We start from the raw sequence: 23,539 nt of genomic DNA on the forward strand, positions 1-23,539 counted from the left end.
TGACTCACACCACAGCACCCAGAGTTTAAATGGGTTTAAATAACTGCTTTTAAGGAGAGGGGGGTTTCCAGGGGGGGCTGGGGGGGAGGGGGGCCGGAGGGGGGGTTAACCTGTAGGGCGCATGTTGCTGTTCTGGGAGAAGAGTGTGTTATTGTTTGTTGTGCTCACCTGATTTATGGAGGAATATTGTAGTGATGAGATGAAATGTTTTGGACATTTCAAATTTTCTGCAAAGAAAATACCTTTATAAAAAAGAAAATAGCTCCATCAATAAATATGGAAATAAATCATGTAATTAAATATGTCATAAAATTTTTGTTTTGGAAAAAACCCACAACTTCAAAACAGCATCTCTGCATACAAACAAACAGCTATCATCACAGAGCGTGACCCATCCCTACCATGTTGATCTGTAAGGGTCAGAACACAGGGGTCCTGCCACCTCTTGTGAAATCAGCTCTGCTGAGAGAGAGGCTTGTGTAGCGGGGTCCAGCAGCGCTAGAATGCTTCCTCTGTTCCACCCACAGCAGTCTGGGATTCCTGCCCGCCCGTCACGGGAACATATCATATCTGCCTGCGCATGTCATGGCTGTGCGACTGTGTCCAGCTGCTGCTTCCAGTGACAAATGAGCAATGTGAGAGTCGGGGTTTGGGTCTTGTGAATGCAGAGTACTCAGTAACAGGGCTATTAATACCACACATGCACAGACCTGTTTCCCAGGCCAGCCGCCCTGCGCCTCCCTGCACCACCCTGCGCCATCCTGCTCCTCCCTGTGCTGTCCTGCTCCTCCCTGTGCCGTCCTGCTCCAAAGCAGAAATAATTTGACTGTGGCCTTAGAATTTCAACACAAAGTGAAGCTTTCCCTGCCCTGGTTTCCCCGCCCCCTGCTGTCTGGCTGGGAGGGTTCCACATGATGATGTCACAATGGGCCTGGTTGGTTGCCGTGGCTTTGGGTCTGTACAGGATGCAGTGTTGCTACAGGAGGATGAGTGCAAGCACGTACATCCCCTAAAGTAAAGGATGCAAAGGATGTCTCACCTGTTGGGTTGCAAAAAAAGAGGTTGTTTTGCGGGATGGCCCAGATGGATTGTGGGACGGTAGAGCCCATTTCCCCTCTTACCCTGTGACCACCGCAGAGCAGCGGCTGTGGCTCTGGATTCTCACACGGTCACGCTGTTCTGTCTCCCGGCTGCTTGTGTGGATGCTCTGAAACAGGCTCATTCTCTCAAGCCAATGGGAACCTCTGACTTCACGCTGATTTTACGCTGATATACATCGTACAAGTGGCTTTTTGTGCATCTAAGTTTGTTTGCAAGGTGCACTTACTATTTTTGTTTAACAGTATCTTTCATAAGCAACAGAAATTTTCACATATAGATACATTTTACAGGCAAAATGGAAGCTAATTCCAGCACATAAAAAGATGAATACATTTCCATGCAGAATTTATGTTCCACACAGAATTAATTATGAGGACAGGGATGATGGCAAAATGCAGGAAAATGAATGAGTAACAGAATGGCTGGGTCACAGGTGTGTGGGTGGGAACGGTGGGCTGGGTCACAGGTGTGTGGGTGGGAATGGTGGGCTGGGTCACAGGTGTGTGGGTGGGAACGGTGGGCTGGGTCACAGGTGTGTGGATGGGAATGGTGGGCTGGGTCACAGGTGTGTGGGTGGGAACGGTGGGCTGGGTCACAGGTGTGTGGATGGGAACGGTGGGCTGGGTCACAGGTGTGTGGGTGGGAATGGTGGGCTGGGTCACAGGTGTGTGGGTGGGAATGGTGGGCTGGGTCACAGGTGTGTGGGTGGGAATGGTGGGCTGGGTCACAGGTGTGTGGATGGGAATGGTGGGCCGGGTCACAGAAAAAAAGCCTAGTGTGCTCTTCCAGGAGACCAATGGGAGTCGAGCCTCAGGTCACATGACCGGCAGCACCAGGGTGAGGTAGGAGGGAGAGGTGCAACGGGTTCACTCAGGCCTTGGGACTGTCTCACTGATGTGCCAGGTCTATAACAGGCCCAGCCTGTTATAGACTCAGCCCAGCCTGTTAGCACTTCCTGTCTGCATGCAGGACAGACGCTGAGCAGGGAGACTTCCTGTTCATGTGCAGGACAGACACTGAGCAGGGAGACTTCCTGTTTGCATGCAGGATGGAGGCTGAGCAGGGAGACTTCCTGTTCATGTGCAGGACAGACACTGAGCAGGGAGACTTCCTGTTCATGTGCAGGACAGACGCTGAGCAGGGAGACTTCCTGTCCACATGCAGGACAGACACTGAGCAGGGAGACTTCCTGTCCACATGCAGGACAGACACTGAGCAGGGAGACTTCCTGTTCATGTGCAGGACAGACGCTGAGCAGGGAGACTTCCTGTCCACATGCAGGACAGACACTGAGCAGGGAGACTTCCTGTCCACATGCAGGACTGACGCTGAGCAGGGAGACTTCCTGTCCACATGCAGGACAGACACTGAGCAGGGAGACTTCCTGTTCATGTGCAGGACAGACACTGAGCAGGGAGACTTCCTGTCCACATGCAGGACAGACACTGAGCAGGGAGACTTCCTGTCCACATGCAGGACAGACACTGAGCAGGGAGACTTCCTGTTCATGTGCAGGACAGACGCTGAGCAGGGAGACTTCCTGTCCACATGTAGGACAGACACGGCAATGGGACACAGTGTGAAAAGCTGAGGTATGTAGGGTGGGCCCCCTTGTGGCCCCCCCTCCCAGTTTTCCTTCGTTCATGCCCTCAGGCTTGTGCTCTATGACAAGGCCATGCCACCCCCCCCCCCCCCACCCATTCCGTACACAGTGTACTTAGTGCCATCCACACACAGGTGAGAGGTGAGGGGAAAACTGAAATTCTGCTGACTCAGCGCATGCTACACAGTCTGTCAGAACAGCTGCAGGCTTTATATACAGTGTGTTTACGTGTGTGTGTGTGTAGGTATGTGTGTGCGTGTGTATGTGTGTGTGTGTGTGTGTGTATTTGTGTGTGTTGTGTGTGTGTGTGTGTGTTTGTGTGTTTAGCTGTGTATGTGTGTGTGTGTGTGTTTAGCTGTGTATGTGTGTATGTGTGTGAGTGTGTGTTTAGGTGTGTGTGTGTGTGTTTAGCTGTGTATGTGTGTGTCCATGTTTAGATGTGTGTGTGTGTGTGTGTGTGTGTTTAGCTGTGTGTGTGTGTGAGTGTGTGTTTAGATGTGTGTGTGTGTGTGTGTGTGTGAGTGTGTGTTTAGGTGTGTGTGTGTTTAGCTGTGTATGTGTGTGTCCATGTTTAGCTGTGTGTGTGTGTGAGTGTGTGTTTAGATGTGTGTGTGTGTGTGTGTGTTTAGCTGTGTATGTGTGTGTGCATGTTTAGATGTGCACACACGGAGTGTGCACAGTGGGTAAGGAACTGGGCTTGTAACCGAAAGGTCGCAGGTTCGATTCCCGGGTAGGGCACTGCCGTTGTACCCTTAAGCTAGGTACTTAACCGAAATTGCTTCAGTATATATCCAGCTGTATAAATGGATACAATGTAAAAATGCTATGTAAAAAGTTGTGTAAGTCGCTCTGGATAAGATGTAATGCCTGTAATGTAATGTGCATGTTCCTTTGTTTTGGGATTGGGGGGGTTGGGGGGGGGTGTCTTCAGGACCTCCCTGCGTAACCCCAGACTATCCTGGCCCACGGGGGTGCACAGAAACTCCTCCAAGCGTGTGGGCCCCAGGTGGCCACAAGCCCTCCAGGTCAGCTGTGATCACCTGCTTTTTCTTCAGGTAGCTCACCTTGTGTGTTCCTCTGCCAGGACTACAGCCGGGAGACATTCACTTTTACTATGGGAAAAATGCAGGCTTTACGAATGAATGCAACAATCTTAAAATTTTATCCTTAGATATATGTTATAGGATTCATTCAAAAGCTCATACCTTTTTGACAAAATTTACAATAGAAGTATCTAAGGTATTAGATACTCAGTAAACTCAGATATTCAGTAAATAATAAAAATAGTGATAAAAAGACTGGGAAAAGTCACTTTAAGAAAACAAGTTGCCTGCTCTTTCACCACATAGATGTTTGATCAAAGTGTTAAACTCTGTGATTGTGCGGTGGTCTGTTCCACCGTATCCTGCCGAGGGAAAGTGCCAGTACTTTCACTATAAAAACAATCACCTCCAGTTAATCTATCTTACTGAACTACTTTTGGACAGATACCAGCTACCAGGAAGAGACATTCTTTCATGTATCCCAACACTAATCTTAGTTTTGCAGTGGAGAGTGAAAGTGTCTTGATTTGAGAACAATTTTTTTTTTTTTTTTAAATTAAGGAGGACAGGATTTCTGTGTTTTATGGCAGTTATTATGACAGGGATACCCGTATAACCGCTTAACAGACAGGAAGTCAAATAAAGCTCTCTAGTGGCAGTTAGTAGATTCATCTAATAATTGAGGTTTAAGATGTCCTGAAATTTGGAATTAGTGTGTCTCACATTGTCTCACTCTGGTAAGTAAAGATCTCATAGCACTTCAGAATAGTCCAGGTGTTAATCTGTGTCCTGGTCAAATTCTCACAAAACAGGCTCCCTACATCCAGCCATCTAATCACCCCTACATCTGATTGGCTGCTCAATCGCCTGCATTTCCTGCTGAGTGTGATTGTCCAGGTCATATTTATGAATGAGAACTGGCTTTTCAGCTGATAGTGGTTAAATAAACAGAAAAGCAAACATCAAAACAACAAGATTATTAGTTTCCACTATACATTTTCCCCCACAGAAATAACAAAGTCTGAATACAAAATAAATATATCTAAATGATACTATTTACAATTTAGTAATTTAGCAGGATTTTAGCCAAAGCAACTTACGAAGGTGCATTTGAAAAGCAAACCGGACAAGTGATAGCAATAAAAAAGTTTCAGTCATGTAAGTGCCACCATTAAGGCGCTGCCTCCAATATGGGAGAAGAAGGGAGGGTGGGGTTCTTTGTGTTGTTGTTAAATATAAACATTTAGGTGTGGTCCAAAAAGGCCAGTTCTCCAGCAAGAAACAGGAAGATGTTATACTGTCCCTAAGAATGAGCGCATGAATGAACGGTGAGTGCCCTGCAGTGGTGTCCAGGGTGCACTGCATTTCAACTGCACATTAAAACGAATCCACTGCAGCATGTGGCTCTCCATGGATTCGCAGGATATCGATCTTTCCGGCGCGGTCATGAAATAGTGACCCCTATGTAATAATTTCTTTGTGTGGCATGCCATCTACTGGAAACATTACGTACTGCACATAATTCAGTTAATGCAAAGGGTTATTCATTGATACTTGAGTTCAAACCAACAGCCAGTCACTGTCCGGCCATTCCAGATAATTTTAAAGACATTCAATTCAAACAGCAAGTGGGAAAGTCAAAATCAATAAACTTCAGTTATTATTATTATTATTAGTAGTAGTAGTATTATAAATTAGGGGCGATAAACAAATCCACTAAATCATCCAAGAATTTGAAATAACAACAGATTTTTGAGCTTGGAGTTCACCTTTTTTTGACATCACAACTTCTGTCTCATCTCTACCTTCTCACAACACCATACTCAGCTAACAGCACCTCATCCATCTCAGATGAGCGACTTGGCGCAAACATCGTCTTAGCCCTGGCCTAACTTCTTCAACCAAATGTCCTTTATCACATCTGTAAGACCACTTTGATATATTTTGACAACATGATAATGTTTTAAAAATGTTTTAACTAGTAGCATTATTATTTGCAGGTAGTATTAGAGAACAAAGAGATACTTTCACAGTAATCTATCAATTGAAATAAAGAGAAATAACTCATTTGTCATTTTCCTTATTGGAGAAAGTGCTCGATACGTTTCTTGTGACACGGTCCCTTTAAGAAGAAGAACCGGCACTCCGGCCGGATGTGGCGTCAGGGCGAAAAACTGCACGGGGACTGGCCTGAAAGTGGAGTCGTTGCGCTCGAGACAACGCTCGCGACATGTCCGTTTTCTTTCTTTCTTATTTTCAAAAGTCTGCGGTTTGTTTTTAGTGTAAGTTACGCATTGAGTGGGACCTGGAGCCCAGCCGTTTAATGAGAACGAAACCAACAGGTTTCCCCCGCAGTAAAATAGGCAAGAAGAAGCAGTCCAGCCCTCGGAATGGATATGACTGCGGTAGTTAACTAGCTATCATTAAAAAATAATCACAGATTTGGTTGTTCCGGTTTTTTGCGCTGGCTACAATACCAAGCAGCTCAATCAGGATACGCAACTTAATCCGACGTGTCAGTTAGCTACTAGTTACGGCTAACGTTATTAACTCTATCTGCCTTAACAACTACGAACTAAAAGGGTTGATCTCGGCCGGAGCGGGCGGACCTTTGGAGGAGGGAAACTGGCATTCGCGATGCTGTCCAACGCTCAGAACCCGGCGCTGCTTCTCCAGTCTCACCCAAAGCCCACACTGCAAATTAAGAAAAATGCGATAACGGACGATTACAAGGTCACGCGCCAGGTCCTTGGGCTAGGAATTAATGGAAAGGTTTTAGAAATCTTTCAGAAGAAAGACGGGGAAAAGTACGCTTTAAAGGTAAGCCATGATGCCGTTCCGATCGCTAGTTCCCTTTTGAAATATGCTTACCGGGCGGATGATTAGTTGGCTTTGTGTGATACTAGTGGCATGGCCACAACACTAACTTTTAGCCAGTAAACATTTCTTATCGACCAAATAACAAATGAAAAATGAAAGCTTTCTCAGATTTGGTTACTTCAAAAGTTTTATCAGTCCGTGTCCGTACAATACTCTGATACCGTACAACAACAGATCCTGCTGCCAATACTAGCGAGTGAGCAACATCAGCTGACGTAGACGAAGGATTTTGCAATTTTGGTAAGGTTGGAATGAATCATGGGGCCGTGAGTGATCATAGCGGTCCCCCCTTGTTTGGACATATTGTCGCTTAGCAAAACCCCCACTCGGGCGCGTCGGTAGCAGTGATCCAATGTTACTAATTAACTGATTGTTTTGAAGGTTTAGAGCCCTACTGGTATCTAATCAATGAAGACCGTGCATTGGTCCGCGTAAACACCACGTTTAAAGATAAAACTAATAAGCACGATGGGCTTCAAAACTTTTCTTAAATTATTCTTACTTTTGTTCGTAAAAATGTTCCTATGAAAAACCAATATGGGATTCATGACACATGTGCAGACCTTCATTTCTTCGCATATCCCAGGTGTATGAGATGATGAATGCTGAATGTAAATTTTACGCGCAATCCTGTCCATGTGATTAGCGTAAGGAAACAGCCACGAAAGTGTCAGTGTCATGACAAAGAAAATTAATTTATCTTATTTAACTAATAAATAAATAAGTAGTGTATCATGAGTGTTAGCCGGGACACGGAGTAGATTGGCTGAAGATGAAGGAGACGTTTCAGTTGAAGTTATTATTTTTTAAAATCTTCATTCCACTACTAGTGCATTGAAGTTCCTGGTCAGAACTTCTGAATCCACACGGTCTGCGTGGTAAAGCAGAGCCAGTTTTCGTACGGGTGTTGGGCAGTTCCACGCTGCGCACTCGTCCGCTTTCAGAGAATCTGTGCATGCTTTAGTGATGCTGATTTTATTGTTCCTGTGAAATGTCACCACATCTGTTGAAGGCTCTAGATTTGTGACTGTATAGTGGATTGGGAACCCATGTAGGAACTGATATTTTATCTGATGGCATGTACACTAGCACAGTTAATGTGTGGAAAGGGACTGCAGTTCACACACACTTAGCTCACAGAACCAGAGATTCTGCTCCTCACACTGAGCTCACAGAGCCAGAGATTCTGCTCCTCACACTGAGCTCACAGAACCAGAGATTCTGCTCCTCACACTGAGCTCACAGAACCAGAGATTCTGCTCCTCACACTGAGCTCACAGAGCCAGAGATTCTGCTCCTCACACTGAGCTCACAGAGCCAGAGATTCTGCTCCTCACACTGAGCTCACAGAGCCAGAGATTCTGCTCCTCACACTGAGCTCACAGAGCCAGAGATTCTGCTCCTCACACTGAGCTCATTAATAAGTGCGGTGTTCTGTCTCTTAGAACCCCAGATTAATGACTGCAGTCTCTGTCTCTCAGAACCCCAGATTAATGAGTGTTCAGTTCAGGTGGTTGAGGAGGGAGTTTGTGGCTCATTCCTTTCATTAATCTTCTTAGCTTATCTGAATAGCCTCATGTGAACCCTCTCTGGTCCTTCCATTTGATTGAATTAGGTTTTATCTGGTTTCAGAAGTTATTGTCATTTGGAAGGACCCCACTAATGAAATCAGCACGGTGACAGAGGTGCTGGAGTTTCCTCAGAGCATCCAGTGCCTGGAGTCAGAGAGAGTGCCCGTGAAACAGGGTAATACTGTTTAATCAGATGATGGGCTGTTTCGAGAGTATTTGGAAAAAGTTGGGTCATAGGTTTGATTTACTGTTTGATAAAACGGTTGCAAAATTCTTACTGTATTTTAGGTTCACTCATATTATTACTGTGCCGTTATGATTCAAGCCTGATGTGGGTTAGCTTCCAAGTTGGTTGCAGTAGAATGTCCTGTATATGACTGTTCTTACTGTTCAGGTGTTTTGCTGTATTCTGCATGGGAAAGTTCAGGGTAATATTTGGGGAACTGGGCCTGCGACTGGAAGGTTGTCTGTTCAGTTCAGAGTGTGGCTGCCTCCATTGTGATCTTGAGTCAGGTACCTAACCTGAGCTCTTCAGTAAATACCCACATGTGTAAGTGCATTGTATATCAAAGATTGTAAGCTGTGTAAGTCCCTCAGGGTAATCGCATCTGCTAAATGTCTTTAAGAAACAAAGTGTTGGTTCATGTCTGGTTGCAGTGAGAGAACAGGTTTTTCTGTGCTAAAGTGCTGCAGGTTCATGTTGTTTGGTAGGATCAGGAGAACAGGTTCTTCTGGAAGGCTGATTACACAGTCTCCTCTGTGAAACCCTTCCTCTGGCTTGGAGCTGAGCGGGGCTAGTGTTGCCCTAGCTTTGGAGCTGAGCGGGGCTAGTGTTGCTCTAGCTTTGGAGCTGAGCGGGGCTAGTGTTGCTCTAGCTTTGGAGCTGAGCGGGGCTAGTGTTGCTCTAGCTTTGGAGCTGAGCGGGGCTAGTGTTGCGCTAGCTTTGGAGCTGAGCGGGGCTAGTGTTGCTCTAGCTTTGGAGCTGAGCGGGGCTAGTGTTGCTCTAGCTTTGGAGCTGAGCGGGCCTAGTGTTGCCCTAGCTTTGGAGCTGAGCGGGGCTAGTGTTGCCCTAGCTTTGGAGCTGAGCGGGGCTAGTGTTGCTCTAGCTTTGGAGCTGAGCGGGGCTAGTGTTGCTCTAGCTTTGGAGCTGAGCGGGGCTAGTGTTGCCCTAGCTTTGGAACTGAGCGGGGCTAGTGTTGCCCTAGCTTTGGAGCTGAGCGGGGCTAGTGTTGCTCTAGCTTTGGAGCTGAGCGGGGCTAGTGTTGCTCTAGCTTTGGAGCTGAGCGGGGCTAGTGTTGCGCTAGCTTTGGAGCTGAGCGGGGCTAGTGTTGCTCTAGCTTTGGAGCTGAGCGGGGCTAGTGTTGCTCTAGCTTTGGAGCTGAGCGGGCCTAGTGTTGCCCTAGCTTTGGAGCTGAGCGGGCCTAGTGTTGCTCTAGCTTTGGAGCTGAGCTGGGCTAGTGTTGCCCTAGTTTTGGAGCTGAGCGGGGCTAGTGTTGCCCTAGCTTTGGAGGCTGAGGGGGTGCTGGTGTGACTGTAGGTTTTGATTTTGTTTCAGTGGTACAGATCACCACAGCATGTTTTGCGTTTAATATTTAACATTGTAATAACTTTATTGTCCGTGTGATTGGGCAGTAGAGCTGAGCATTGTGTAATGGATGTAGGAGCCCTCTCTGTTCGTGGCCCCGTCATGTTGTGATGAAGGAGATTAGAGCCAGAATCTCCCCATTACCTCACACGACCTGCAGGCTGAGCATCTCCCCATTACCTCACACGACCTGCAGGCTGAGCATCTCCCCATTACCTCACACGACCTGCAGGCTGAGCATCTCCCCATTGCCTCACATGACCTGCAGTCTGAGCATCTCCCCATTGCCTCACATGACCTGCAGTCTGAGCATCTTCCCATTACCTCACACGACCTGCAGGCTGAGCATCTCCCCATTACCTCACACGACCTGCAGGCTGAGCATCTCCCCATTGCCTCACATGACCTGCAGTCTGAGCATCTTCCCATTACCTCACACGACCTGCAGGCTGAGCATCTCCCCATTACCTCACACGAGCTGCAGGCTGAGCATCTCCCATTACCTCACATGAGCTGCAGGCTGAGCATCTCCCCATTACCTCACACGATCTGCAGGCTGAGCATCTTCCCATTACCTCACACGACCTGCAGGCTGAACATCTCCCCATTACCTCACACTACCTGCAGGCTTAACATCTCCCCATTACCTCACACGACCTGGAGGCTGGGCATCTTCCCATTACCTCACACGACCTGCAGGCTGAGCATCTCCCCATTACCTCACATGACCTGCAGGCTGAGCATCTCCCCATTACCTCACACGACCTGCAGGCTGAGCATCTCCCCATTACCTCACACGACCTGCAGGCTGAGCATCTCCCCATTACCTCACACGACCTGCAGGCTGAGCATCTCCCCATTACCTCACACTACCTGCAGGCTGAGCATCTCCCCATGACCTCACACGACCTGCAGGCTGAGCACAGACACTGAAGGAATGCGTCTGAAAGATGTAAAGCAGTGTGGTCAGCTCTAGTCCTGGAGCCGCACGGTCGAGCGGGACTCCCAAATTTCACACAGCGCTCAAATGGGACGGGTGACTGAGCACTTTACACTGAGCACTCAGATGGGACGGGTGACTGAGCGCTTTACACTGAGCACTCAGATGGGACGGGTAACAGAGTTTTACACTGAGCACTCAGACACACACCTATAACTCTACGCTTGAAATGTGGTAGCTACATATATTGGTGAATGATAATGAAAGCTTTCCCATGCTGTGGCCCCGTGACATTGAACCGTCTGAGTATTCAAGTTGTTAACAAGGCAAAGAACACTTGTGATGTCATTTCCTGTTCCCCGTGATTGTATTATGAGTGGAGACCCCACAGCCCTGTCCCCATAGTGTTCTCGTTTGGCCCTGTACTTTGATCAGCCCTGCAGCAGGAGGCTCTGAGTCAGGCTCATTTGGAAGACTGATGTCGTTACCTCAGATCTGCCTGTGGCGTTTCTTGGATTTTGTGCTCTGCCTGTAGAGCGATGCCCCCCCCATGGTGACAGCTGTTTCCACAGAGACGCTGGCATTGCAGCCAGCGCTGCAGCAGAACGGCTTTGCTCGTGCAGATGCTGTATCTGACGGGTGTGTTGATCTGGTTGGGCTCTGCACCGAGAAGGCCATCCAGCCCCGGTTCTGAACGGTGACCGCAGAAACAGCTCAGGAGGCAGCTGGTCTGTGCCTGTAAATGGCCTGGAGCATGGTCACATGACCCCCTCTCTGATGTCAGCACGATGCACCTTTGGGCTGCTGGGTAGCTCACTTAGCAGAAGAGCCAGTTGAGTGAGCACCGTGGACTCAACCCATGCCAGTGCCCACTGGGGGGGGGGGGGGGGGGCTCAGTCAGTAGGGATGCAGCAGTGTTCAGGGATACAGTCAGTAGGGATACAGCAGTGTTCAGGGATACAGTCAGTAGGGATGCAGCAGTGTTCAGGGGTACAGCCAGTAGGGATACAGCAGTGTTCAGGGATACAGTCAGTAGGGATGCAGCAGTGTTCAGGGGTACAGTCAGTAGGGATGCAGCAGTTTTCAGGGATACAGTCAGTAGGGATACAGCAGTGTTCAGGGATACAGTCAGGGATGCACAGTGTTCAGGGTACAGCAGTGGGAGCAGTTTCACAGTCTGTCGTGTGGGATCAGCTGCTGTGTGGGGGGCAGTTCACTCTGTCTGTGGGATTCAGCACTGTGGTGGGGGGGGCAGTTCACTCTGTCTATGGGAGTCAGCGCTGTGGGGGGGGGGCAGTTCACTCTGTCTATGGGATTCAGTGCTGTGGGGGGGCAGTTCACTCTGTCTATGGGAGTCAGTGCTGTGGGGGGGCAGTTCACTCTGTCTATGAGAGTCAGTGCTGTGGGGTGGGGCAGTTCACTCTGTCTATGGGATTCCAGGCAGAATTGGCAGAGACGCCGCTGGTCTGCTGACAAACTGACTCCTTTATTTACGGCTTATTTGATTTCTGGGACTGTTGGTGTATTTTGGAGACTTGGGGAGTTTTGTCTGTGCAGAAGTCTGTCCCCTGAGATGGATATTTTGAAGCGGACACTGGCAGGAAATGGGACGGGTTGAGGGGACAGTGCTGCACCCCCGATGTTTGATATGAGTGCAGGGGCAGGTTTGGGTGGTGCAGTGGCATGTGTGTGTGTGGAAGTGTGTGTATGTGTGCATACCGCCGCTCTCCTGCAAAGCCAGGGGAAGCCTTTGCTTACGCCGCTGGATAGACCTTCATCTGGGAATGACGGGTGGCCTTTTAAAGCTGATTTGCTGAGCTGTCACTGATGCCCAGCTCAGCCACATTACTATACTCCCTGACTCACCCTGTCATTAACGCTGAGCGTCAGAGGTCCGTCAGTACCTCAGGGAGCTGACGTCACACAGAAAGCATACGTCATGTAATGTCCTGTGACATCCTGTAACGTCCTATAATGTCCTGTGACATCCTGTAATGTCTTGTGACTTCCTGTGACATCCTGCAACGTCCTGTAACATCCTGTAATGTCCTGTGACATCCTGTGACAACCTGTAACGTCCTGTGACGTCCTGTTACATCCTGTAACGTCCTGTGACGTCCTGTGACGTCCTGTGACGTCCTGTAACGTCCTGTGACGTCCTGTGACGTCCTGTAACGTCCTGTGACGTCCTGTGACATCCTGCGACGTCCTGTGACATCCTGTAACGTCCTGTGACATCCTGCAACGTCCTGTGACATCCTGTAATGTCCTGTAATGTCCTGTGACATCCTGTGACATCCTGCAACGCCCTGTAACGTCCTGTAACATCCTGTAACGTCCTGTGACATCCTGTGACATCCTGTAACGTCCTGTGACGTCCTGTGACGTCCTGTTACATCCTGTAACGTCCTGTGACGTCCTGTAACGTCCTGTGACGTCCTGTGACATCCTGCGACGTCCTGTAACGTCCTGTGACATCCTGTAACGTCCTGTGACATCCTGCAACGTCCTGTGACATCCTGTAATGTCCTGTAATGTCCTGTGACATCCTGTGACATCCTGCAACGTCCTGTGACGTCCTGTAACGTCCTGTAACGTCCTGTGACATCCTGTAACGTCCTGTGACATCCTGCAAAGTCCTGTGACATCCTGTGACATCCTGTAATGTCTTGTGACATCCTGCAGCGTCCTGTAACATGCTGTAATGTCCTGTGACGTCCTGTAACGTCCTGTGACATCCTGTGACGTCCTGTAACGTCCTGTGACATCCTGTAACGCGCTGTAACGTCCTGTAACGTCCTGTAACGTCCTGTGACATCCTGTAACGTCCTGTGATGTCCTGTAACGTCCTGTGACATCCTGTAACGTCCTGTAACGTCCTGTAACGTCCTGTGACATCCTGTGACATCCTGCGACGTCCTGTGACATCCTGCAACGTCCTGTGACATCCTGTAACATCCTGTGACATCCTGTAACGTCCTGTGACATCCTGCGACGTCCTGTGACATCCTGTAACGTCCTGTGGCATCCTGTGACATCCTGCAACGTCCTGTGACATCCTGTAATGTCGTGTAACGTCCTGTGACGTCCTGTGATGTCCTGTGACATCCTGTGACATCCTGCAACGTCCTGTGACATCCTGTAATGGCCTGTAACTTCCTGTGATGTCCTGTAACATCCTGTAACGTCCTGTGACATCCTGTGACATCCTGCAACGTCCTGTGACATCCTGTAACATCCTGTAATGTCCTGTAACATCCTGTGACTTCCTTGGTTTCTCACGGTTGTAAAGCTATGGCTGGTGAGGTTGAGCTGAATGATTCTCTCTGTTTCATTGACTCTGTTTCCCAGCATTCTCTCAGTCTGGGCTCCTCTTGGCAGCAGTCTGTTGTCCCATTAGGCACACTTGTCAGCATCGATTTGACTTGATCTTATGTCTCAAGTTAAGTTTCCTTTGTTTTTTCTTCCTACATTGTTGTGAAAAAGTATTTGCCCCCTTCCTGATCTTCTCTATTATTGCATTTGTCACACCAAATGGTTTCTGATCTTTAGACAAAATGTAATATTAGAACCTTAGTAAACACAGACCCCGTTTTAAAATTATTATTTAATTTATATAATGAAAAAAGTTATGAAACACCCATAAGATTGGATGAACTTTAACATGTATGGAAACTTTACTTTCCCCAAATTCTTGTAAAAAATAAAATATGTTTTTTTGTGTAATAATATTTTTCTCAAAACCAGAGGTGTCGGTGATAAAATTCTATTTTTAAAAGTTGATCTCATTCTCAAGAAACTGTGTTGCTTCCTCTAACCATTTCCTGTTTGGCTGGGCTATGAAAATGAAGCTGCACACGTGTAAAATCCCTGTGTCATCCATCACCGTGGGGAAAGCCAATGAGCTTTCAGCTAGGCATGTGACCCACACTCATCTCTGACCCTGGACTTGCTGTCTGAAAAGTGCCGATTGCCGACTCATTTTTACTTTCCCGTTTGATGCAGGGGAACTCATGACCCAATCTTCAATGAAGTGGAAAGATATAGTAAGGTTATGGTCACGACTCAGTGGCTAGCGCTGTTTGCACATTGATGCTTATCACAACATTGTCAGACTTGAATAGAGTGGTACGGAGAGAGGCAGCTGATGCCTGTATAAAAACATTCCACCACCTGTCATGAGTCAGGAGTATCATGGTGGTTTTCACATTTTCTCGGGTTTATGTGCTATTTGCACAAGAGGCATTGATGAAACACAATGAGTAAAGTATTAAATATGTTCGTCCTTTATTTTTGGAGAAATATGCATTTTAAATTTATCGTCCTATTTTCAACCTGTTGAGAATGTTATCAACTTAGTGCGTCACAAATACAGTAACCACTCCCCTTCCCACGCTCCGTAAAGAAATCTGACTGGACACACTGTCCTACTACAAGTTTGCTGAAATTTAGGTAGCAAACAACAAGGCTGAATCATTCTGACGTAATTTACATAGAAACTATATGCTCAGATCGCCTAGTTTCACTCAGTGTGGCCAAGCAGAATCAATAACGTTTCAGAAAATAGGCTATATAAATTTAAAAGGCTTAATTCAATCTTCTAATGGGACTTTTGCCGTTTATTGAGGGTGTGAAAGAAAATTTCTGTGCCGCTGGCTATAATCGAATGTTTTTCAGATTTACCGTTCGATTGAGCAAGTACCATTCAAAGTACATTTTTATGGGTTAGTGCTGTCCGATTGTGCTAGCTACTTCACATTAACCTTGTACAGTGATCAGTAAAGGCTAACAGCACAGTACCACTTAATTCTTGTCACTTTTGTCACCACTGTAATGAACTTAAAAATGGTGACAGACTACCTTTTCTGTGAGAAATGTATTGTTGAGCTCACACGCATACACTGCTGGTGACATTCTAAAGCTCCGTTTTGCCCTCCCTACTGTCAGTCGGATTGCTATGATCGCTCATTCTAAATCATATTTGGGGACCCATGGATAACTTGTGACCCATAGTTTGCACCACTGGCTTACAGGCAAGACAATCCAAATATTTGACTAACGTTAGGTTCAATTATTAGAGTGCCTTTAAGGACTATTAGACTATCTCTGGTTGGTCATATTCATTTATAGCTAGCTAGCTAACATTAGCTAGCTATGTAGTTTTCTTCCATAATGTAATGTTATCGATAACGTTAGCTAGCTAGTTTGCTTTCATAAGGATGTTACAGTTGTGGTTTTATCTTAATTTGGCTAGCTAGCTAGCAAAAATTATTATTGGATATAAGTCAACGTCCTTAGCTATCGATACTTGATAGTTAGCTAGCTTGTGAAAATTCAGTCTCCCAAGATGAGTGCGTATCATGGAGGTAGCTATGGTAACGGGGCACGGTCTGTCAATCATAGCTAACTGACAGTTTTTATTACCACGCCCAGAGAGTTCGGGTGAACTTTTATACTGGGAAATTTAGGCTTAGAAAATACGTTTTAAAGTACATTTAAATGACTGAATAATAAAAAAATTATGCACATTTTTTTGCTGTTGCCTAAAGACAACTGACAAGTGTCACATTCAACCACCATGTTAATCCTTTAACAGCAGCTCCAGCAGAGCCATGTACACCTGCATACACCCCGCACAGTTAGCCAGGTACACCTGCATACAGCCTGCACAGTGAGCCAGGTACACCTGCATACAGCCCGCACAGTGAGCCAGCCAAAATATAAGCTGTGTAAGTGGATTGTATATTACAGAATATAAGCTGTGTCCGTCACTGTGCATCAGAGCATCTGCTAAAGGCCATAATGTGAACTCCTTCTGTCTCCTTTGCTCTGTAGTTTTAAAGCTAGCGGCCGTAGCGCTAACGTGGTTTTGTACAGGCTCTGCTGGGTTCTTCTTCATTGAGTCACTTGAACGGGGGTTCTTTTGGGATGAAAAGTGGTTTACATGCACTGATGGAAAGGCCAAACTGTGTCTGTTTCACCTGTATATGGACCATGTCTGTTTCACCTGTGCACACTGTGTGTGTGTTTTGTCTGTATGGAGTGTGTGTGGTTTTGTCTGTATGGACTGTGTGTGGTTTTGTCTGTATGGACTGTGTATGTTTTTGTGTGTATGGAGTGTGTGTGTTTTGTCTGTACGGAGTGTGTGTGTTTTGTCTGTATGGACTGTGTATGTTTTTGTGTGTATGGAGTGTGTGTGTTTTGTCTGTATGGACAGTGTGTGGTTTTGTCTGTATGGACTGTGTATATTTTTGTGTGTATGGAGTGTGTGTGTTTTGTCTGTATGGACAGTGTGTGGTTTTGTCTGTATGGACTGTGTATGTTTTTGTGTGTATGGAGTGTGTGTGTTTTGTCTGTATGGACAGTGTGTGGTTTTGTCTGTATGGACTGTGTATATTTTTGTGTGTATGGAGTGTGTGTGTTTTGTGTGTATGGAGTGTTTGTGTTCAGTCTGTTTGGAGTGTGTGTGTTGTTTTACTGATGATTGTAGAGCACTTTGTGAGTGATGGTGCCTGGTCCTCTTCTGCTTGGTCTTAGCTCTTCTCTGCAGTGTGATTGTGAAGCAGGCTGTCTGTTGTCTCAAGTTGGTTTGAGTTGTGCTGTCATGGACTTGTCTGTGCGATAGGGCTGTCAGCATTGGCCAAAAACAATATTCCTTCTAAAAAAGCACATATGTTCAAATATATTCAAATACATATTACAGTTTTAGAATTACCAGAATTTGAGCAATTCTTGGGCTGTGTTAATGGTGCATTATGTCTGCATAAGGCAAGAGACGCGTAACTGGCATAGATACATTTTATTTGAACATAAACATGAATGCAGTCAAGTTGGGGAAGGAAAAAACAAAAACTTTAAAATGAACATTCAAGGTGGTTTTTAAGATCTACATACAGTAGGCTACATTTTGTTTAAATAAAATGAAGGCACACAATTGAGAAATGTGACTAAAACGAATTTTGATCCTGATCGGGTGTTATTAATCTTTTTGCCTGCATGTGTACTTGCGTCCCACTTTCCTCAACCTTTGATCCAGATGGATAATTTAGAGTGAAATGCTATTGTTAGCTGAAAAGTACTTTCTTGGTCCTTTTAGAGAGACACAAGATCAGTATATTTATCCGCCCAAAATGGTAGCATGGAAAAAGAAAAGGGTAAAACTCACTCACTCAACTGGTTAAGCATTTTATGCCAATGTCAGGGCTGGAGGGTATTTGTCAAAAACACCAGGAGGCCCGAGCCTCTATTATAATCCCAGCGCGATTATACGCGTTCTGATCACACCAAGGACCCAGGGATGAAACTAAAGTGTCCGTCAACGGAGTGTAGCACAGTGGGTAAGGAACTAGACTTGTAACCGAAAGGTCGCAGGTTCGATTCCCGGGTAAGGACACTGCCGTTGTACCCTTGAGCAAGGTACTTAACCTGCATTGCTTCAGTATATATATCCAGCTGTATAAATGGATACAATGTAAAATGCTATGTAAAAAAGTTGTGTAAGTCGCTCTGGATAAGAGCGTCTGCTAAATGCCTGTAATGTAATGTAATGTCAAGTGTCAGTGTCAGTCAAGTAACAGCATAGCAGCTGCCTGTAGGACCCAGCGGCTCAGGTTTTAGCAGAGGAGGCGCTAACATGCACGAGGAAAGGAAGACAGCAGCAGTAAAGACATGCTGCGTTTCTCTGTTTCACACTCGAATGGTCATTTGTCAGCTCAAATGTCTTTTTTCCCCCCAATTCAAATGGCATTCGTTATCAAGCCATCGTATGACACCCTAACTCTGTCAATAAAAATGCATGCCGTTCCACATGAGAACACCACACAATTTAAATGTGCAGCAGGATGAGATGTTAGGGTTCAACAGCAAATATAAGCATCCTCAGAGTGTACCCTTTGTTTCCTTTTAGTCCTCAGAGTGTACCCTGTGTTCCCTTTTAGTCCTCAGAGTGTACCCTGTGTTCCCTTTTAGTCCTGAAAGTGAACACAGGCTACACTCTGAGGACTAAAACGGAACACAGGGTACACTCTGAGGACTGAAAGGGAACACAGGGTACACTCTGAGGACTGAGAGGGAACACAGGGTACACTCTGAGGACTAAAAGGGAACACAGTATACCCTATGTTCCCTTTTAGTCCTCAGAGTGTACCCTGTGTTCCCTTTTAGTCCTCAGAGTGTACCCTGTGTTCCCTTTCAGTCCTCAGAGTGTACCTGTGTTCCGTTTTAGTCCTCAGAGTGTAGCCTGTGTTCCGTTTTAGTCCTCAGAGTGTACCCTGTGTTCCCTTTTAGTTCTCAGAGTGTACCGTGTTCCCTTTTAGTCCTCAGTGTACCCTGTGTTCCCTTTTAGTCCTCAGAGTGTAGCCTGTGTTCACTTTTAGTTCTCAGTGTACCCTGTGTTCACTTTTAGTCCTCAGTGTACCCTGTGTTCCCTTTTAGTCCTCAGAGTGTAGCCTGTGTTCACTTTCAGTCCTCAGAGTGTACCCTGTGTTCCCTTTTAGTTCTCAGAGTGTACCCTGTGTTCACTTTTAGTCCTCAGAGTGTACCCTGTGTTCCCTTTTAGTCCTCAGAGTGTACCCTGTGTTCACTTTTAGTCCTCAGAGTGTACCCTGTGTTCCCTTTTAGTCCTCAGAGTGTACCCTATGTTCCCTTTTAGTCCTCAGAGTGTACCCTATGTTCCCTTTTAGTCCTCAGAGTGTATCCTGTGTTCCCTTTTAGTTCTCAGAGTGTACCCTGTGTTCACTTTTAGGCCTCAGTGTACCCTGTGTTCCCTTTTAGTCCTCAGAGTGTAGCCTGTGTTCACTTTCAGCCCTCAGAGTGTACTCTGTGTTCACTTTTAGTCCTCAGAGTGTACCCTGTGTTCACTTTCAGTCCTCAGAGTGTACTCTGTGTTCCCTTTTAGTCCTCAGAGTGTACCCTGTGTTCCCTTTTAGTCCTCAGTGTACCCTGTGTTCCCTTTTAGTCCTCAGAGTGTACCCTGTGTTCCTTTTTAGTCCTCAGTGTACCCTGTGTTCCCTTTTAGTCCTCAGAGTGTACCCTGTGTTCACGTTTAGTCCTCACAGAGTGTACCCTGTGTTCACGTTTAGTCCTCACAGAGTGTACCCTGTGTTCACTTTCAGTCCTCAGAGTGTACCCTGTGTTCACGTTTAGTCCTCACAGAGTGTACCCTGTGTTCCCTTTTAGTCCTCAGAGTGTACCCTGTGTTCACTTTTAGTCCTCACTTAGTCCTTTTACTGTCTTCCGTGTAGAGCGGCCATTCATTGGCTGAACTTGTGTTTGTTCTGTGATGAATGACCATTCATTGGCTGAGCCCGTGTTTGACTGTGTTCTGTGAGGGGTGGCCATTCATAGGCGGCAGTGTAGTGTAATGGCTAAGGCGTTGGTCTTGTAACCTAAAGGTCGCAGGGTTGATTCCCTGGTAGGACACTGCTGTTGTACCCTTACCTGCATTGCTTCAGTATATATCCAGCTGTATAATTGGATACAATGTAAGTCGCTCTAGATAAGAGCATATGTTAAATGCCTGTAATGTAATGTAATGGCTGAGCCTGTGTTTGACTGTGTTCTGTGAGGGGTGGCCATTCATTGGCTGAGCCTGTGTTTGACTGTGTTCTGTGAGGGGTGGCCATTCATTGGTTGAGCCTGTGTTTGACTGTGTTCTGTGAGGGGTGGCCATTCATTGGCTGAGCCTGTGTTTGACTGTGTTCTGTGAGGGGTGGCCATTCATTGGTTGAGCCTGTGTTTGACTGTGTTCTGTGAGGGGTGGCCCTCCATTGGCTCAGTCACTGTATAGCCCGTTTCTCAGACGCAGCGGTTACAATGAGCACATCTTTCCCAGCCACAGCAGGAAATCACGTGACTTAATCAACCAATTGGGATGGAGCTGTTGTGTCTTTCATGCTCTGTGATTGTGCGGATGCTGACCTTGTTGGAGGAAAGGAGGAAGTGTGTCCTCTCATTTCTGCCTGAGCGGTGGAGGACCGGAGCACTTCCTCTTTCTCCTGCTCTGATCGCTGCTCATTTGCCCCCCCCCCCCCCTGGGATTTCCGTGGTGAAGAAACAACCGCATGGAACAACTCAAACTTTGTGAATGGCAGTGTCAGGGGCGTGTAACGGAAGCTAGGCTAACGTTGAGCGCTGAGATGGGTGTGGCCTGGCTTAAGGGCTTGTGGGAGCTTTGTTGCTATTACAGTGTCAACATCTGACAGTCAGAAGTGCCTCTGCTTGTGCAATGCGGCTGCAGTCTTCGGTTGTTTCTCTCTGAACGGGTTTGGGCTGACGTTTGCTAGAGCCGGTCTGTGTGAGCAGCCTCTGAAGCTGTTTCTGAGAGCTCCTCATGCAGATCTGTGTTGTGACAGGCTCAGCCCTGGCTCCTGTCCCAGTCCATGCCATTCAGAGAGGCGTGGGTAGGGTCTGCTCCCTCCCCCCGTCACACCCTCCTGCCCCCCGTCACACCCTCCCACCTGTCACCCCACTCCTTCCTGTCACACAGCTCCCACTCCCGCCTCTTTCTGGGTTTGGTTCTGAGTTTGGCAGTGAGTTTTGTTCTGGGTTTGATAGTGGGTTTGGCAGTGAGTTTGGTTCTGGGTTTGGTAGTGAGTTTGGTTCTGGGTTTGGTTCTGGTTCTGGGTTTGGTTCTGGGTTTGGCAGTGAGTTTGGTTCTGGGTTTGGTAGTGAGTTTGGTTCTGGGTTTGGTTCTGGTTCTGGGTTTGGTTCTGGGTTTGGCAGTGAGTTTGGTTCTGGGTTTGGTAGTGAGTTTGGTTCTGGGTTTGGCAGTGAGTTTGGTTCTGGGTTTGGTAGTGTGTTTTGTTCTGGGTTTGGCAGTGAGTTTGGTTCTGGGTTTGGCAGTGAGTTTGGTTCTGGGTTTGGTCGTGAGTTTGGTTCTGGGTTTGGTCGTGAGTTTGGTTCTGGCTTTGGCAGAGTTTAGTTCTGGTTTTAGTTCTGGGTTTGGCAGTGAGTTTAGTTCTGAGTTTGGCAGTGAGTTTGGTTCTGGGTTTGGCAGTGAGTTTGGTTCTAGGTTTGGTTCTGGTTTTGGCAGTGAGTTTGGTTCTGGGTTTGGTAGTGAGTTTGGTTCTAGGTTTGGTTCTGGGTTTGGCAGTGAGTTTGGTTCTGGGTTTGGCAGTGAGTTTGGTTCTGGGTTTGGCAGTGAGTTTGGTTCTGGGTTTGGCAGTGGGTTTTGTTCTGGGTTTGGCAGTGAGTTTGGTTCTGGGTTTGGTAGTGAGTTTGGTTCTGGGTTTGGTAGTGAGTTTGGTTCTGGGTTTGGCAGAGTTTAGTTCTGGTTTTGGTTCTGGGTTTGGCAATGAGTTTAGTTTTGAGTTTGGCAGTGAGTTTGGTTCTGGGTTTGGTAGTGAGTTTGGTTCTGGGTTTGGCAGTGAGTTTGGTTCTAGGTTTGGCAGTGAGTTTGGTTCTGGGTTTGGTAGTGAGTTTGATTCTGGGTTTGGTAGTGAGTTTGGTTCTGGGTTTGGCAGTGAGTTTGGTTCTGGGTTTGGTAGTGAGTTTGGTTCTGGGTTTGGCAGTGAGTTTAGTTCTGGGTTTGGTTCTGGGTTTGGTTCTGAGTTTGGCAGTGAGTTTGGTTCTGGGTTTGGCAGAGTTTAGTTCTGGTTTTGGTTCTGGGTTTGGCAGTGAGTTTGGTTCTGGGTTTGGCAGTGAGTTTGGTTCTGGGTTTGGCAGTGAGTTTGGTTCTGGGTTTGGCAGTGGGTTTGGTTCTGGGTTTGGCAGTGAGTTTGGTTCTGGGTTTGGTAGTGAGTTTGGTTCTGGGTTTGGTAGTGAGTTTGGTTCTGGGTTTGGCAGAGTTTAGTTCTGGTTTTGGTTCTGGGTTTGGCAGTGAGTTTAGTTTTGAGTTTGGCAGTGAGTTTGGTTCTGGGTTTGGTAGTGAGTTTGGTTCTGGGTTTGGCAGTGAGTTTGGTTCTAGGTTTGGCAGTGAGTTTGGTTCTGGGTTTGGTAGTGAGTTTGGTTCTGGGTTTGGCAGTGAGTTTAGTTCTGGGTTTGGTTCTGGGTTTGGTTCTGAGTTTGGCAGTGAGTTTGGTTCTGGGTTTGGTAGTGAGTTTGGTTCTGGGTTTGGCAGTGAGTTTGGTTCTGGGTTTGGCAGAGTTTAGTTCTGGTTTTGGTTCTGGGTTTGGCAGTGAGTTTGGTTCTGGGTTTGGTAGTAAGTGCTGTCCTTGTGCTCACATTACTGGGATGCTGTGGAAGACTGTCCTTTGGGGGGGAGGTTGGCCAGTGGCTAACAGCTCTGCCCCTAAGCCACGCCCCCGGGCCAGGTGGTGTGCGGTGGGCTGCAGGTTCCTGTGCCGGTTTCTGCCGCAGAACCACAGACAGCAGTGGAAAAACCCAGAGGGGGCCTGTTTCATCCCCACCCCTGCCCACAGTGACCGGCCCGTCCCACCCAGTCAATCTGTCAATCAGTCATCCTTCATTTATCCAGCTCATTCCCTACCTCTTACTGCAACACAAAGGGCTTACCGACCAATCGGAAGAACCGATACATTAACAGCATAAATGGCATTAAAACTAGTAAGAAGAAATACTACAAAAAGTAAAAGAGACAATAAAGAAACCAGTGAAATTTAATTTAAATAAATAAAATAAGATATTGAAGCATTAAATGAGGACCAGTATGGATGAATGTAAAAGCCATGCTGAAAGGTCTTCAGTTCCGTTTTAAAAGCCGGTGGTTTGGAGGGAAAGTACAGCCGCAGGTGTCAGTCACAGGGCTGGTGGGACTCTCTCTCCTGCTCTTTCTCACCCCCCCCATGCCCCCCCCCCCCTCCTGCTGTATCTAAGCACACAGCGACCTCTGCTGGAAGGACAGGGGAACTGAGGCGG

At 47.0% G+C, this 23,539-nt stretch overlaps 1 protein-coding gene across 1 annotated transcript in view; it reads left to right on the top strand.

Annotated features, from left to right (window-relative positions):
- Positions 1 to 5,903: 5,903 nt before the first annotated feature.
- The window catches only part of mapkapk2a (MAPK activated protein kinase 2a), a 40,134-nt gene continuing 22,498 nt past the window's right edge, over positions 5,904 to 23,539 (top strand). The window contains 1 exon segment of the mRNA XM_064305100.1: positions 5,904 to 6,567. Coding sequence (XP_064161170.1) covers positions 6,385 to 6,567 — 183 coding nt within the window. The 5' untranslated portion in view covers positions 5,904 to 6,384.

The sequence above is a fragment of the Anguilla rostrata genome, chromosome 13, assembly GCF_018555375.3.
Source record: "Anguilla rostrata isolate EN2019 chromosome 13, ASM1855537v3, whole genome shotgun sequence".
Taxonomy (NCBI): domain Eukaryota; kingdom Metazoa; phylum Chordata; class Actinopteri; order Anguilliformes; family Anguillidae; genus Anguilla; species Anguilla rostrata.